Source organism: Mus musculus, chromosome 2 (assembly GCF_000001635.26).
Source record: "Mus musculus strain C57BL/6J chromosome 2, GRCm38.p6 C57BL/6J".
Lineage (NCBI taxonomy): Eukaryota > Metazoa > Chordata > Mammalia > Rodentia > Muridae > Mus > Mus musculus.
This window is the reverse complement of record NC_000068.7, coordinates 102,757,911-102,771,596: the sequence shown is the minus strand read 5'-3', so window position 1 is coordinate 102,771,596 and position 13,686 is coordinate 102,757,911. Positions and strand designations below refer to the sequence as shown.

The window sequence follows — 13,686 nt, the reverse complement described above, 5'->3', positions numbered from 1 at the left end:
GGCATGTGAAATGCTCTAGAATCTAGGTTTTTCACCATGACATTTACAGACAAGGAATCTAGGGCTGAGTGGGCTGTAATAAGACTAGACTCTAGCAGTTGGCAAACATTGTGACACACTAAATGTCACTGTGGCCTCTGTTTGGTTTTAAATGGAAAAATTGCTAGTGTTATGAAAAGCTTACAGACTTTGCCTAAAGAGGAAAAAACTTACCCTACTCTCTTTCTTTCTACTCTTCTGTCATCAACTACTTTTCTGAAGAACAGCCAGCCTTGTCTTTCACTCATATCTCAACCTAGCCCCATTCCCACTTACACACCAGTGGACATCAAAGCCATGGAGTTTAGCAAGCTCAAGCGCTTGTTTCTAGAACTCTCACTGGTATGGAAGAAGGTGGGATCGGTACTGATTCAAAGCAGACCTAATCCACACCCGATGTCCATCTACCCAAGATCCCCCATGCTTCCTCCCTTCTTTTTTTTTTTTTTTTTTTTTTTTGGTTGTTTTCGAAACAGGGTTTCTCTGTCCTGGAACTCACTCTGTAGACCAGGCTGGGCTCAAACTCAGAAATCTGCCTGCCTCTGCCTCCTGAGTGCTGGGATTAAAGGAGTGCGCCACCAACACCCAGCCCTCCTTCCCTTCTTGATCACATGGCCTCAGCCCCTCTAAGTCTTAGAATTAGAAAAAGCTTTTCATTGGTCCTCTTCTTTCCCATTCCAGCTCAGGACTGGTTGTTTGTTTGTTTGTTTTTGTTGTTTTGGTTTGTTTCCTTGTGTGGTTTTGTTAGGGAAATTAATTCTGATGGATCATTGGGGTGGGGGGGAGTGATCAGTGGTGCTCACCCTGCTCCTTCCTGCTGGCACACTACAGACTTAAAGGACACCATTCTCTACACAACTGTGAGCAGGCGAGCATCTGCATGGTGTGATCTGAGAGGACTCAACCCTCCTTTTTCATTTGCTAACATTTAGGTCAGATGTAGGCAAGGTCTTCAATATTTCATGAAGCAATCCTCTTCCAACAGGCTTGAGAGCAGGAGACTGCCAAGAAATCCAGGGCTGCAGTGGCAGACTTGCTGGGGCTAGAGAACTTGAATTTTAAGAGTCCCTAAGGCTTTGATCCTACTTCATTGTTCCCTATTTAGGTTACTGGTTATATTTTAATCTTAGAGGAAAAAAAAATAAACTAAGCACAAATAAAAGGGTCTCTGGTTATTATTACATAGAATCAGGGATGTCTTTGTCCATTTGAGGTACTGTAACAAAATACTCGAGACTGGAATGTATAAAGAACAGAAATTGATTGTCTTAGATTTATAGAGGCTGAGAAGTCATAGGTGAAAAGCACCAGAACCTGGGGTGGCCAATCTGTGCCATCATAGGGCAGAAGGTAACAGGACAAAGCAAGAGGAAAGGGGGTAGGTGTGACGGCACTAGCACCACTCTTCCTGGAGCAAGCAGTTCTTAAAGTCCTACCTCTGTTAATTCTGTTAAAATGAAAGCAACACACGGGCTATTCTTTTTGTTTGGTTTGGTTGCTTTGTTTGTTTGTTTGTTTGTTTTATTGAGATAGAGTTTCTCTATGTAGCCCTGGCTATCCTGGACCTCCATCTGTAGACCAGGCTGACCTTGAACTCACAGAGATTACCTGCCTCTGCCTCCCAAGTGCTGGAATTAAAGGTGGGCACCACCACGCCATGCAAGATACTGACTTTTCTGATTAACAGTTTCCTCATCTAACCCACATACCACAGAGCTCTTCAGGGGTAAATGAAAAGCAGACGCTAAGATGCTGCAGTGCCTACCAAATATCCATGTCTTTCCCTAGTTCTGGATCAAGTGACTGCATTCTTGCCACTCAGAAATGCTGGGATTATAATGAGAGGAATGCTACACCAGTGCACATTTAATAGATTAAATTTCTCATGTGTGCATTTGTGTGCACACATACAAGCACAAGTGTATATGTTCCTGTGTGTGCAGGTGTGTGTGTGGGTGTAGTCTGTGTGAATGTGGGTGCCACCACACATATGCTGAAGTCAGAGGACAACCTTGTGAAGGGGGTTCTCTCACTAAGCCCTCTTGCTGGCCCACTCCTGCTATTTTTTGGAGACTGAACTCAGGTCCTTAGGCTTGCAAGGCAATTACTAAGTGAGCTATCCTCCCGCCCCGCCCCCACCCAGCCCTGAAAAGATGAGGTCTAATGGTGGATTGCAAGCTTCAGAAACAAGTCCAAGAAGAGATGAGGCAGTAGATTTACAGCAGGACCTGAGGAGGTTTAAGAGACACAGAACTGGGAGAGAATGGAAGCAACAAGTAATAGGGGAAGGGGGTGAACTTAAACAACTTCCTTTGTCACCTTTCTTCTGAGGTTAAGGTCGGTCAGCAGACTGGCTCTACATCCTTTGTCCCTAGACACTGGTGATGCTTTTCTTTCTCCTTGATCCCTTTTCACATTCATCTTTAGCCACACCTTTGTTTTCTTTATTTTGCTCCCTCCTTGTCCTTCCCACCTGCACCACTAACTCATAGCTGCCTCATCTGAGCAGATGGCATGGTCTTTTGGTACCAACTCAGGGCACAGAAAAACAAAGCAAAACAAAACAAAACCGCAAGTTATCAGAGAAGGACCTTCCACCAGGATGTGAGAGGCTGGCAGAGACAACATGATCAATCAAGTCATCTCCACAACACAGCTCAGATGATGAACAAGGAAGCCAGGAAGTGCCCTAGCTTTCCAGATGCCCTGGGGGATTGAACACATGGTGTCCACAGAGCCTCTTTTTGCTCCAAACCTGGTCCCCACTGCGTGCACCAACACCAGGCACAGAAGATAAAGAGGCCAGGCTTCCTTCTAGCCATTCCTCATGTCCTATGTCCCTTCAGTTGCATTTTTTTTTTGGAAGAGTAGGGGTATGGAGGAGTTAAAACTATAAATCCATAAAATGTGGCTTCTTCCTCCTAGAATTTATGCTAATCAAAACACTGGCTCTTTGTAAAGGAAGTGCAGGCATTGTGGACAGAGATTCTATCTCTGTCCACACTTGTCACAGTGTACCTCTGATGTTAAGATCCATGACACTGTCCAGCACTCTGTCACTTAACTCCAAGAGTGGGCATGACCCATTGGCACGAGTCTCAAGGCACAGCAGTGTCCTCACAGGGGCCCTTAGAGGAGCTCTATTTTAGTCTCGTTGCTTGGGGATGATCTGGGCAGGCTTTCCCACAGTTGTGAACGGGCTATGAATCTTCTACACTACAAAATGTTCTTCACTGGGAAATGCAGTCAGACTAAATGCATGCAGTCAGATTCAAGCTCCCTGACATGGCCTCCAAAGGTATTGTCCATCTAACCTCACCTTCCTTTACTTAAGAGACACCACAGTGTTTGCTGTCCCAGGGCCTTGGCACAGCTGGCTTGACAGGGAAGCACTGTTTCTCTTCCACCTCAGTGGCTCTGGGCTTCTCATCACTTATGTCTGAGCACAGTTCTTGTTCCCTTCTGAAAGTTGAATCTGACCATGAACAAGAATGTGATGGAATCCAGAACCAAGTTGACCTAGGGTCAAATCTCTGCCCATTCCTGAGTCAAAGCTCAATGTCCTGACCTACGATACGGGGATTTTCAGACTTTCAGACTAGTATAGCTTGTTATAGGAGCGGTCACACACTGTGCACTCTAATTCAGCAACCACTTTTACTGTTTTCTGATAGTCTGTTTACCCTTCCATCTTAGACTAGCATAGATAACTCTCTCCATCCCTGTGCTCCTAACTGTATGTTGCCTTAAAATACACTTTACTTAATTGAAATTTATGGATGTTAAAATGTGCCCATTTATTTAAACACAGTGTAACAAGTTTTAACAAATATAAACACTTGTGAATGTGGGACATTTCCACCATTCTTCAGTGTTCCTTGTACCACGATGCCAGGCACCCCTGATCACTTTCTACTGCTGTGGCTATAGTGTTTTCCCCTAGAGCTTCATGCAGACACAGTTACTTACATTCACATTCTTTTGTGCCTGGCTCCATTCACTCAGGAGGATGTTTTGAGATTCTTTGCATGTACCATTAGTTGGATCATTACAGCTACTTTTTTTTTTTTTTTTGAGACAGGGCCTCACATAGCCCAGGGTAGCCTCAGAACTCACTGTGAGGCCAAGGATGATCTTGATTCTTCACTACACCTCCCCAGTGCTGGGAATACACACGTGAATCATGCTGCCTGGTTTACACAGTGCTATGCAAACACTCTACCAACTGAGCTGTATCCCAAGCCCCTTCTCTTTGCTGCATTTTATTGTTGTATTGTGATTTGTCTGATTCCTCCACTAGCCTACAAGGTCCTCAAATTACTTTTGAGTTCTTTCCTGGGTAGACATAGTAACCTTTGTAGAAGGGAGAGGAGGGGAACGTGGAGAATTGGCTGTCTTATTGCAATCTTGTCAACTGTACACCCCGGAATCCCCAATATTGGGGATCCCTACTCACAATCCCTAGAAGAACCCAACCCACGGGCACTTACAGCAGCCAGTCCACCGCCACCAGCAGACTGATATCCTCCGTTGGCAGGCCCACAGCTGTGAGAATGAGGAGCATGGTGACCAGCCCGGCGCTGGGAATACTGGCTGCACCAATGCTCGCCAGGGTGGCTGTAAGGCTGCAAAGACAGAGAAGCCCAGGTTACAGGAAGAGAAAGAGTCTTGGCAATCTTAGAGATATTTTAAAAAACAGCAGCAACAACAACACCTTCCAATTTTCCTCCAGACATTAAAAATCCCTTCCTTTTTTTCTCCAGGGAATGAAGAAATATGAAATACTAATACCCAGGAACTGAGTTCAACAATGAGGGGCACTTATAAATTCACAGATTGGAGTCATATCCTTGGCATGATACCTAGTTAGTCTAATGTACACAGGACTAAAGCAGGTAAAGTTCTAAAAGCAGATACGGAAGTATTAAAAATGAAGAAATAAATCAACCTCACCCCTCCTATGGGAACACAACTGCATTCAATTCTGGTTATGCCTCCATGAGTCTGTGGGTACCACACAGTTCTTCAGACTATGTGGCCGGAGTCTGAGTAGGTCATTGCCAATGCTTAGCATGGGAACTTGGAATAGAAAATATCCAGAACCAACTCACCAGGGGAGGCAAACAACATATTCCAAGATACATTCGGTTTCACTTGCCTGGCCATTTCTCCCAAGGCTGGAAAATGCATTATTCAGAAAGAGGGTGCCATAAAATGGTAATGGAATAAAGAAAAATTTCTCAACTTTTCTTTTCATCAACTTTTCAAGCAATATTAGGAGCATACCTGGGACCATTTTGAACTCTTTCCCCAGAGTTTAAAGTTTAATCTTGGGTTCAGGTGTCCTGTCTACATACCAAAGGGTTTCTGAGGATCACCAACTGGCAGTGACTTTTCTCATCTTCGTAGGTTATTTTACAGAAGCAATCATTTCTTCTTTTTATTTGTTAACTGTTTGTGAGTATGTATGTTGGGGTGCACATGAACATATGAGTATATATGCTGTAGAGGTCAGAGGACAATCTCTGATGCTACCTTTAGATACAATCCACCCTCTTTGAGGCAGAATTTCTCATTGGGTTAGAGCTCACCAGCTGGCAGCTGTCTGCTAGGCATCTGCCTGTTTCTTCACTCTCCATGTTAGCACTAAACACACTTGTTTCCATACCTAGTATTTTTATGTGGGTTTTGGAATCTAGCTTGTGATTGACAAGTAAGCCATATCCTGATATCCAGAGCTGTCGCTTCTGAATAGAACAGTCTTCTGAAAATAGGTCTCTCATGTGACTTTGTATGTGCTGAAACAATGAGGGTTGCCTGCTTTGTAGTTAAAACATTAAAATATTTCTAGAGCAAGCACTCCAGGCTCATGGGAGGGTTTGGCCAAGTCAGGCCATCAGTGTGGCCCAGCCTAGAATCCCAAGACTTGTAACTGAGAACAATTTGGAGGTCCCTGGAGCTCCAAGGGACTGGGATGTTTGGTGTATTTTGCTACCCCTTTCGGGTTTATTGCATGTCTACATACATACAATACAGAACATGTCTGTGCCCTTTCCTGTCACACCAGTGATCATGTCTGTGCCTGTCACACCAGTATGGAGCTGGTATATTTCATAGAACTCCATATGAGACAGCAGATACAGTGTGTAGCAGCTTTTTGAACTTAAACAATCTAAATTCAAATCCTAGCTCTACCACTTGTCAACAACATACAAAATTTGGGCAACTGTATCCTGACTTCCTCACCGGTTGAAAGGATAAATGAGGGTTTCTCTTTCATGTAGTGGCCGGCGGCATTTAGGAACCAATAAGTACATGGGCACTTAAGAGAGGTAGGGCACATTACAACCCTCAAGCCAAGTAATCTATCATTCTTATCGGGCACTTGAGGACAAGGTGAGACAGCTGTGGGAGTGAAACTTCCCTAAAGTCCCAGACAGCAAAGACTCTTCAGCCCGTCCCCAGTATTGACAGGACAGAAAGGAAGTGGGGATTCCCAGGTTCCAGTCATCCTTAGCCTTGGCTGTTTTGTTTACAATCTGGGTTGCTCTGGTCATGAGTCACTCTTACAAGCACTGTGAAAAATCTTGTTAGGAGTCAAATATTAGTAACCCCCCCCCCCTTATGGACAGTATTATCTAGAAAATTCTCAGCCTTCTCCTGGTCCCTTGACCCATTCTGCTTTGTCTGGGAGTCCACTCCCCTGGCTGGCTTCTCTCGAGGCTGGTTGCTGGAGGTTGTGCCAAGCTCTGTGTACACAACATCAAAGCAGAACCTCACAGTAACCACGCAAGGCACATAAACAGCTTCTTTCACCATGAGACAACCAGCGATTCCATGGATCAGGTAACTTAGGGTCACACAAATTCAATGTGGTCTTCTGGGATTTGAACACCCCTCTGTTTGCTTCTGCTACATGCTGGCTCTTGATGACCCTGGAAGCTCTATAACTTAATAAATATACAGAAAGTTCTTGGTCATTGTACTCCTACATGAGGGAGAAGAGAGAATTAGGATTCACACAATAGCACAGCATAAAGCTAGACTTGGCTATTTTTCCCCAAATACATTGCAGGCAGAGAACTGTGCATATGCCATGCAGGTGCCTATGTAAGCCAAACTTTCATATTTCTAAAAATTAAGGAGATTTTGGCTAAGTTTATTCAGAAGCAAAGACTTAAACATATGTAGTCAACCTTATCCTTTGCTCATGAAATTTCACAACAGTAGCATTGTTAATATGAAATAAATTACAAGTAAATGGAATTCTGTAATATCAGTGAAATACCGGTCTTGCAGTCACTGCTCTGATTCTAATCCCATTGTGCACTGGAGGGTAAGCCTGATTGCTGTCAGGGCCAAGAATGAAAGGACATAAAGCTATCATTACTTTGCCAACAGCTTCATTAAGTCAAGAGTTTTGATGAGTGGGAAGTTGGAAGTCTCATGTGATATGTGTTTGGACAAGATTCATGCTTCATACTGGAATCTGAAGCAAGTTTTCCATCCTGAGTAACTTGTGGCACTCCCTGTGTCACAGCTGCTTTCTCATTTCGTATTACAGGACCACGGTTATATTTTACTGAACGTCACTGGGTAGGAACAATTCCAATAGCTCCCATCTACTGATATGTGATATGTGTCATGTATGATGCTCCTAACCACCCCAATTCTGTGATTGCTGTTGCCATGGTACACATGAGGAGATGGAGGTTCTACTCTAGCATATACAATACGAGGTGTTTGTGAAGGTCAGATCAATCAACATACAAAGGCAGCCCAATCGCATTATACCAGAGGCAGTGTGGCCCACATTTAGGTAGCCTGGGTTTGAATCCTACTGCACCACTAATAGACATGATCTTGGGCAAGCTTTTTCTTCCTTTATGGTTTTATTTTTTTATCACCAGCTAAGATAGACAGAACACAGTACCCATTTTTCTAAAGACACCCCAAAGGCCACACATTAAGATCCTCAGTAAGCAGAAGAATATATCAGAATTCGGGGACCTGAATTTTAGCCAGCTTCTAAATGGCTGGACTCTCTGAGTCTTGGTGTCCTCATTTGCCAGGTGAGGTGGCTTCACAGGGCATTATTTGTATTTCCAGATCATGTGTTAAATCTGGCGAGGTTTCATTTTCTTTGTTTTCTTACTTAGTTGTACGGCCAAGCTCTGATGTGTATGGAATGCTCATTAAAAATCTTCTGGAATGGCTATCAGGAAGGAACTGGTAACCCAGCAAAAATAGCTCCAAGCTGGCTAAAAGGCTCCCAGATAGATAAAGGAGGCACAGCTCTGACAGGGCAGATGCTCTAGGGTATTAACTCATAAAACACTGAGAATTTCAGTTCCCAGTGCCAATAACCTCAACATGTAGAGAAATCAGAAAGAAATGAACGGCATCTCTTATGAGCAGCACCTAAGGTGACCCTAAGATCACTAAAGACCTCCCTGAGAATGAACTGGTACATCAGTTGTGGGCCAGACAGACACACACCGGCTGTCAGCAGAATGTCTAAAGCAGAGGAGGACCGTGCTGTTCAGGGTTTGATGGGAGGAAAAGGCCTCTATATGAATCTGGACACATGGCCTCTTCCTCATGTACAATGCAGATAAGACCAATAAAGCTGTTATTCTAAGAGCTTCCGTTGAGTTAAAGTCAGGAAGGAAAGAGTACAAAATGGAAAGATGTTGCCTAAGGAATCATCATGTGACTCCGGTCTATGGCATCGACAACCCTGAAAACTAGGTCTTGCACACAAACACCCGTAGGCTTGTATTAGTGTTCCTTGAAATGAGGACAATGGCCATCCTTCCTTTTCAGACTGCTGGGAATGTCTGAAGGGAGCCATGAAGAATGCCAGCTCAGGGGCGCCAGAGGACTGGAACTGTTCTCATTTGAGAAACTGAAAGTTATTTCCCTGTCAACCTAATCTGTTCTCTGAGTAAATCAGTGGGGCCGGGATTATTATAGTTCTTTGGAATTTTCTTTTGCCAGCAAGTACATTGATTACACAGACTGTGATCCACCTATCCTTTGTATTTACTGATCTCATAGAATGTGAGAGAGAAAGGAAACGTAGTTCACAGCATCCCAAAGCTATAACTTTATGTTTTAAAGCGACAGGCAGTTGATAGTAGGTGACCAGGCTAAGTCTGGGTGATAAGGAGCAGGGGTAGTCAGTAAATGGAGAACACCTGTCTTAGAAGACATTAACGTTCTAATGATTTTACAGCATATTACAGAGCAAACAGTAAGGCTCTGGCTTGCTTCAGCCCCACCAACTGCCACTTCACAGTCCCCAGTGCTAAAGACCTTCCTCATTTGTAGATGAGGACTTTGATACTCTGGGAGTGGGGGTGAGATGTAAGTGGGACCAGGAGGTAGTTAACTGTTTTGTTTGTTTGTTTGTTTGTTTTGCTTTGTTTTTCTTCTACTTTAATTAGAGGCAGAAACTGTCTTCTGATTTACCAGAAGCTCCTAATTGGAGTAGATATGGCGATACTAAAATGACCTTATGGTACAGTGTCAGTGCAACACTGAGCGGTTTGGAGACTGAAGCGTTCAATGACTACAAATAAGATCTGAGTCTGTGGTGAAACAGCTCGTTTTAGATGAGCTCTCCGGACAATGTTCTCAATTAAAAAAAAAAATAAAGCCAGAGAGTAAATAAAAGCTTCAGTGAAAGCAGAGCCGTGTACCACTTATTTACAAAAAAGTATTCACTCAACTAATCTATGCTGTACTGAGGAATCTTTGTAGTTCACCATGTACCTTGGAATAGTGAAAGCAGCATGTTTTAAATATTAATTTGGCATGTCTAGGTGTTTATACAGTACATGTATAGGGACCAGAGGACAACTTAAGAGGTAGTTGTCTTTTTCCATTATGTAGGGCCTCAGGGTTAACGTCTGGTGGCAAGCACCTTTCATCCACTGAACTCTCTCACCTACAATATTTTAATAACAGACTAATTGGGCCCAGAATAAGTAAAAGTCACCACAGCTACAGCCATGCCATGCCAGCTCATGAGTAGCCTTGGATAAACCACAATACTTCCAACCTTGTGTGTTGGATAAGCATAGAAATAACTGTACGGCCAAATTTATAGGACTGTTAACAGTCAAACGGGATCTGGGCGCCAGTGGGCATGTGCAATACATACAGATGGGACAGACTCCCTTTCCTTCCTGCTACAACCTCCTCCCTTTGAAGTCTGTCAGTAATTCCTTCACTGTGTTCTCACTAGAGCTGAAACTCAAGGAGCTTCTGTCAAGTGAGGGTGGTATGGAGTGGGACTGGGGGAGCCGGATGTCTCTGTGTCCTCTGCATGCACGTCACTCACCTTACAGTCACAATCTGACCTCCATCCAAGATGACCCCATTCATTTGGGCTATGAAGATGGCTGCCACAGCCTCGTAAAGGGCTGTGCCATCCATGTTAATGGTTGCTCCGACTGGGAGGACGAATCTGGTCACACGCTTGTCAATCCCTAGATTATCTTCCAAGCAACGGAAGGTAACAGGCAAAGTTCCAGCACTAGGGGCGAGAGAAGAGGAGAGAGAGAGAGAGAGAGAGAGAGAGAGAGAGAGAGAGAGAGAGAGTTAGTTTTAGAGGCAGGACAAAGAACTAACCAGAATGACACAGCAAAAAAAAAATTAGCAGTAACTAGGAACAATTCTAATTTAGCTGCTGATAGGCAACACAATATTTAGTTGGTTCAGGATTCTCAGAGCTACTCAGTGCCTGCCAAGTCCTCTGTCCTTCAGTCCCTGTTTCCATCTTAGGGTAAATCTTGAAGCACTTCTGATTGTGCACATGAATTGGGCTGAGAAAAAATTATGTCAGCTGTCAACAGCAAAACATAATGAGGAACTTTTGAATGACCCATAGTTCCATGCCAGAAATGCTATTCCAACAAAATGACTGCATGGACCGCATCCAGCCCCTGGGACTCATCTTGAGTTGGGCTCACTAACTGGGAGAATGCTGGACAAACATGTTGGACACTCTTTAGCATGAACACAAGCTTTGAACAGTCCACTGGGGAGCCTGACATACAGTCAAACTCCCAGACACATGGCCACCAGCCAACCCCCAAGTCTCTGCCATGACAGGGCAGGAAATCATGTGATCTGTAGCTAAAGGTGGTGTGGAGTGACTTCACTCTCAGGCGTCCCAGGCATCAGATGGTGATCCACCCACATGGCCCGCCCTTAGAGGCTGGAACATTTGACATGTTCCTACATCTAAAATAGGACACCTAAGAGAACAAGGCTTCCTCATGTCCAGACCATTGCATCCTTTTAGACAATAGTGCAGAAGAGATTAGAGTTTAAAGAATGTTTAAATCAAGCAAAGGAACCAAACAGCACTGGTTGCTTTATAGTTTGTCTTGCTTTCATTATTTTTATCCAGTTCAGACAGCATTTGGAGGTATTTTCAAGCCCTGGTCATAGTTACTCCCTCACACTAGTTATACATGGGGTGTCAACAAGACTGGTCACATTCTGAAGGGTCTCAGTTTCTCAGAGTGGGAGAAAAAGATGAGCTTAGAACTGTGCTGATTCCAAGGCCTACTCAGGACCAATAAATCTGGAAGCTAAAAAATAAGAGACACCCAAGTCCACATCTTAAACTGACCAAGGAGTCAACTTACCAGACAGAAAGAACATCTTTTGTGATTACAGTCAGGGCTCTGTAATACCTACTGTTGGTCTTATGGTAGGAGAAGTCAATTGAATAGGTGGTATGTGTGTTGGGTTGGGGGGGGGGTTGTTTACAAAAGCCTTATTAACCCAAGTAAAAAGTGAGGATTTGTTCTCATTTGCATGCAGGAGATACCGTGGTTCTGGCTTGCTGCCTCCGCTGTTTCTATTAGAAACCGGTGTCCTTGTGTTCCCCTCAATTCCTCTCCCCACTTCCTGGGACTGTTTCAGAGGGTTTCCTAGATACCACAACTGATCTAAGATGGTTACCTAGTCAATGTTGGTGGCTGGGATCCTCAAGCATATTGTTCAACGCTTACTCCCTGGATCACTAAAATGTATTAATTTTTCTTGTTGCGTCTACTTTTCCAAAATATCATCAAAGGGTCTTTGGCCACAGAGACTGGAGAAATGATTTGTGAAGCATGGAGACAGTCCCCATTCTTCTACTGAGCGGGTTTTATGGTTATGTCCTCCAAATCCACATAGACTCAACTGGCCCAGACTAGTCCTTGAGCACATTAGGGCTTTCCTGTGCTGACAGGATGACACTCTGGCATTGCTTTTTGGCTCCCATCTGAGAGGCCCAATGATGTTGCTAATAATAATGTCCAATATTGAGATTCTTCCTATGACATGATACACCCCCCAGCATGCTCTGAAGCCAGAAATTTGGAACACACTCCTCTCTGATGCCTGTCTCCATATTCATCAAAGAGCCAGTCAGTCACCCTCAGTGTTGCTATTGTTATGACGGCCCTGTTTGGAACCTTTGTGATGTAAAGTTTAAGTGGATACCGGCTATTTGGCCATCCTTGGGGCTCTTAAGCCTTGACTCTGTTTCTAGTCCCACCTCTGCTCCTTGATTGTCACCATGAGAAGCAAAGATCATGAGCTCCCACTGCTGTGGAAAGACTTGTTCATGTTTTCTCTCTTTCTCTCCACAGGAAGAGTAGAGAGGAAGTTGTCTTGTCTTTTAAAATTACCAGGATAACTGGCTATTCAAAAGAAAAACAATAATAATTTTTGAAATAATTTAAGGACAAATTCATGAAAGCATTATGTTATAATTGTGGATAGAAAAAATATTTGAGCAGAACTGAGTTTCTAAATTTAAAAAAAAAGTATTCACAGCTTTTAATATAATACAAATAAAATACTTTCAGTGCCAAAAGTTAGTATTTATTTCCAAGGCAGATGTCTAGGAGGGAGGTTTCTTATCTGTAGCATGTGATGTAAGAGTTAATAATTCATATGCATAATGTGAGCTTGAAAACCACCCAGGAAAGGATGAGTACCCACAAAGAAAATCGAGCTAGCTCACACATGACTCAAGAGGCAAGGAATGGGGAGGAAAAGGCAGTAAGAAATAAAAAGATGTTTTCCCCCATCTGTAATCAAATACATGCAAATTTGCTGAGTAGTTTTCCCACCAATAAGATTGGAATGCATCAAAGCAACACAGATGTGGAATACCCAGCTCTGGTGAGTGGATGGGGAAGGACACTCAAACACAGTTGGTGGGAAAATTACATTCTGGACTTGCTGAAGTGTTAATCGGCAGTGCACGTCAAAAGAGCCAGTGAGCACTTCTTGACTCAGAAAGTCCAGGTCTAGAATGCATCCTGAGGTGATCATCAGAGACCCTGGCAGAGATATTTGTGAGAGTCCTGTTTAACCAACATGTTTTAGATTTACACCTCTGGGCATGTACAGCATAATTATTATTTCATTTTATTTACATGTTTGAATGTTTGGTCTACATGTATGTATGTGTATGCCTGATACCCATGGAAGCCAAAAGAGGGTGTTGGATCTTCGTGGGTTGGAGGTACAGGTGGTTGTGAGCTGCCATTCAAGTACTGGGAACCGAACTCAAGTCCTTTGCAAGAGCAGCAAGTGCTCTTAACTGCTAAGCCATTTCTCCAGACTTTC

General features: G+C 43.6%; 1 protein-coding gene across 8 annotated transcripts in view; it reads right to left on the bottom strand.

Moving 5' to 3' along the window:
* The window catches only part of Slc1a2 (solute carrier family 1 (glial high affinity glutamate transporter), member 2), a 132,546-nt gene that overhangs the window by 19,188 nt on the left and 99,672 nt on the right, over positions 1-13,686 (bottom strand). For all 8 annotated transcript variants that reach the window (XM_030248894.1, XM_011239398.3, XM_006499047.3 and 5 more), the window contains 2 exons: positions 10,388-10,582; positions 4,530-4,664 (listed from right to left, as the gene is read on the bottom strand). In XM_030248894.1, the coding sequence (XP_030104754.1) occupies positions 4,530-4,664; positions 10,388-10,582 (330 nt within the window). The remainder of the gene's footprint in view (positions 1-4,529; positions 4,665-10,387; positions 10,583-13,686) is intronic.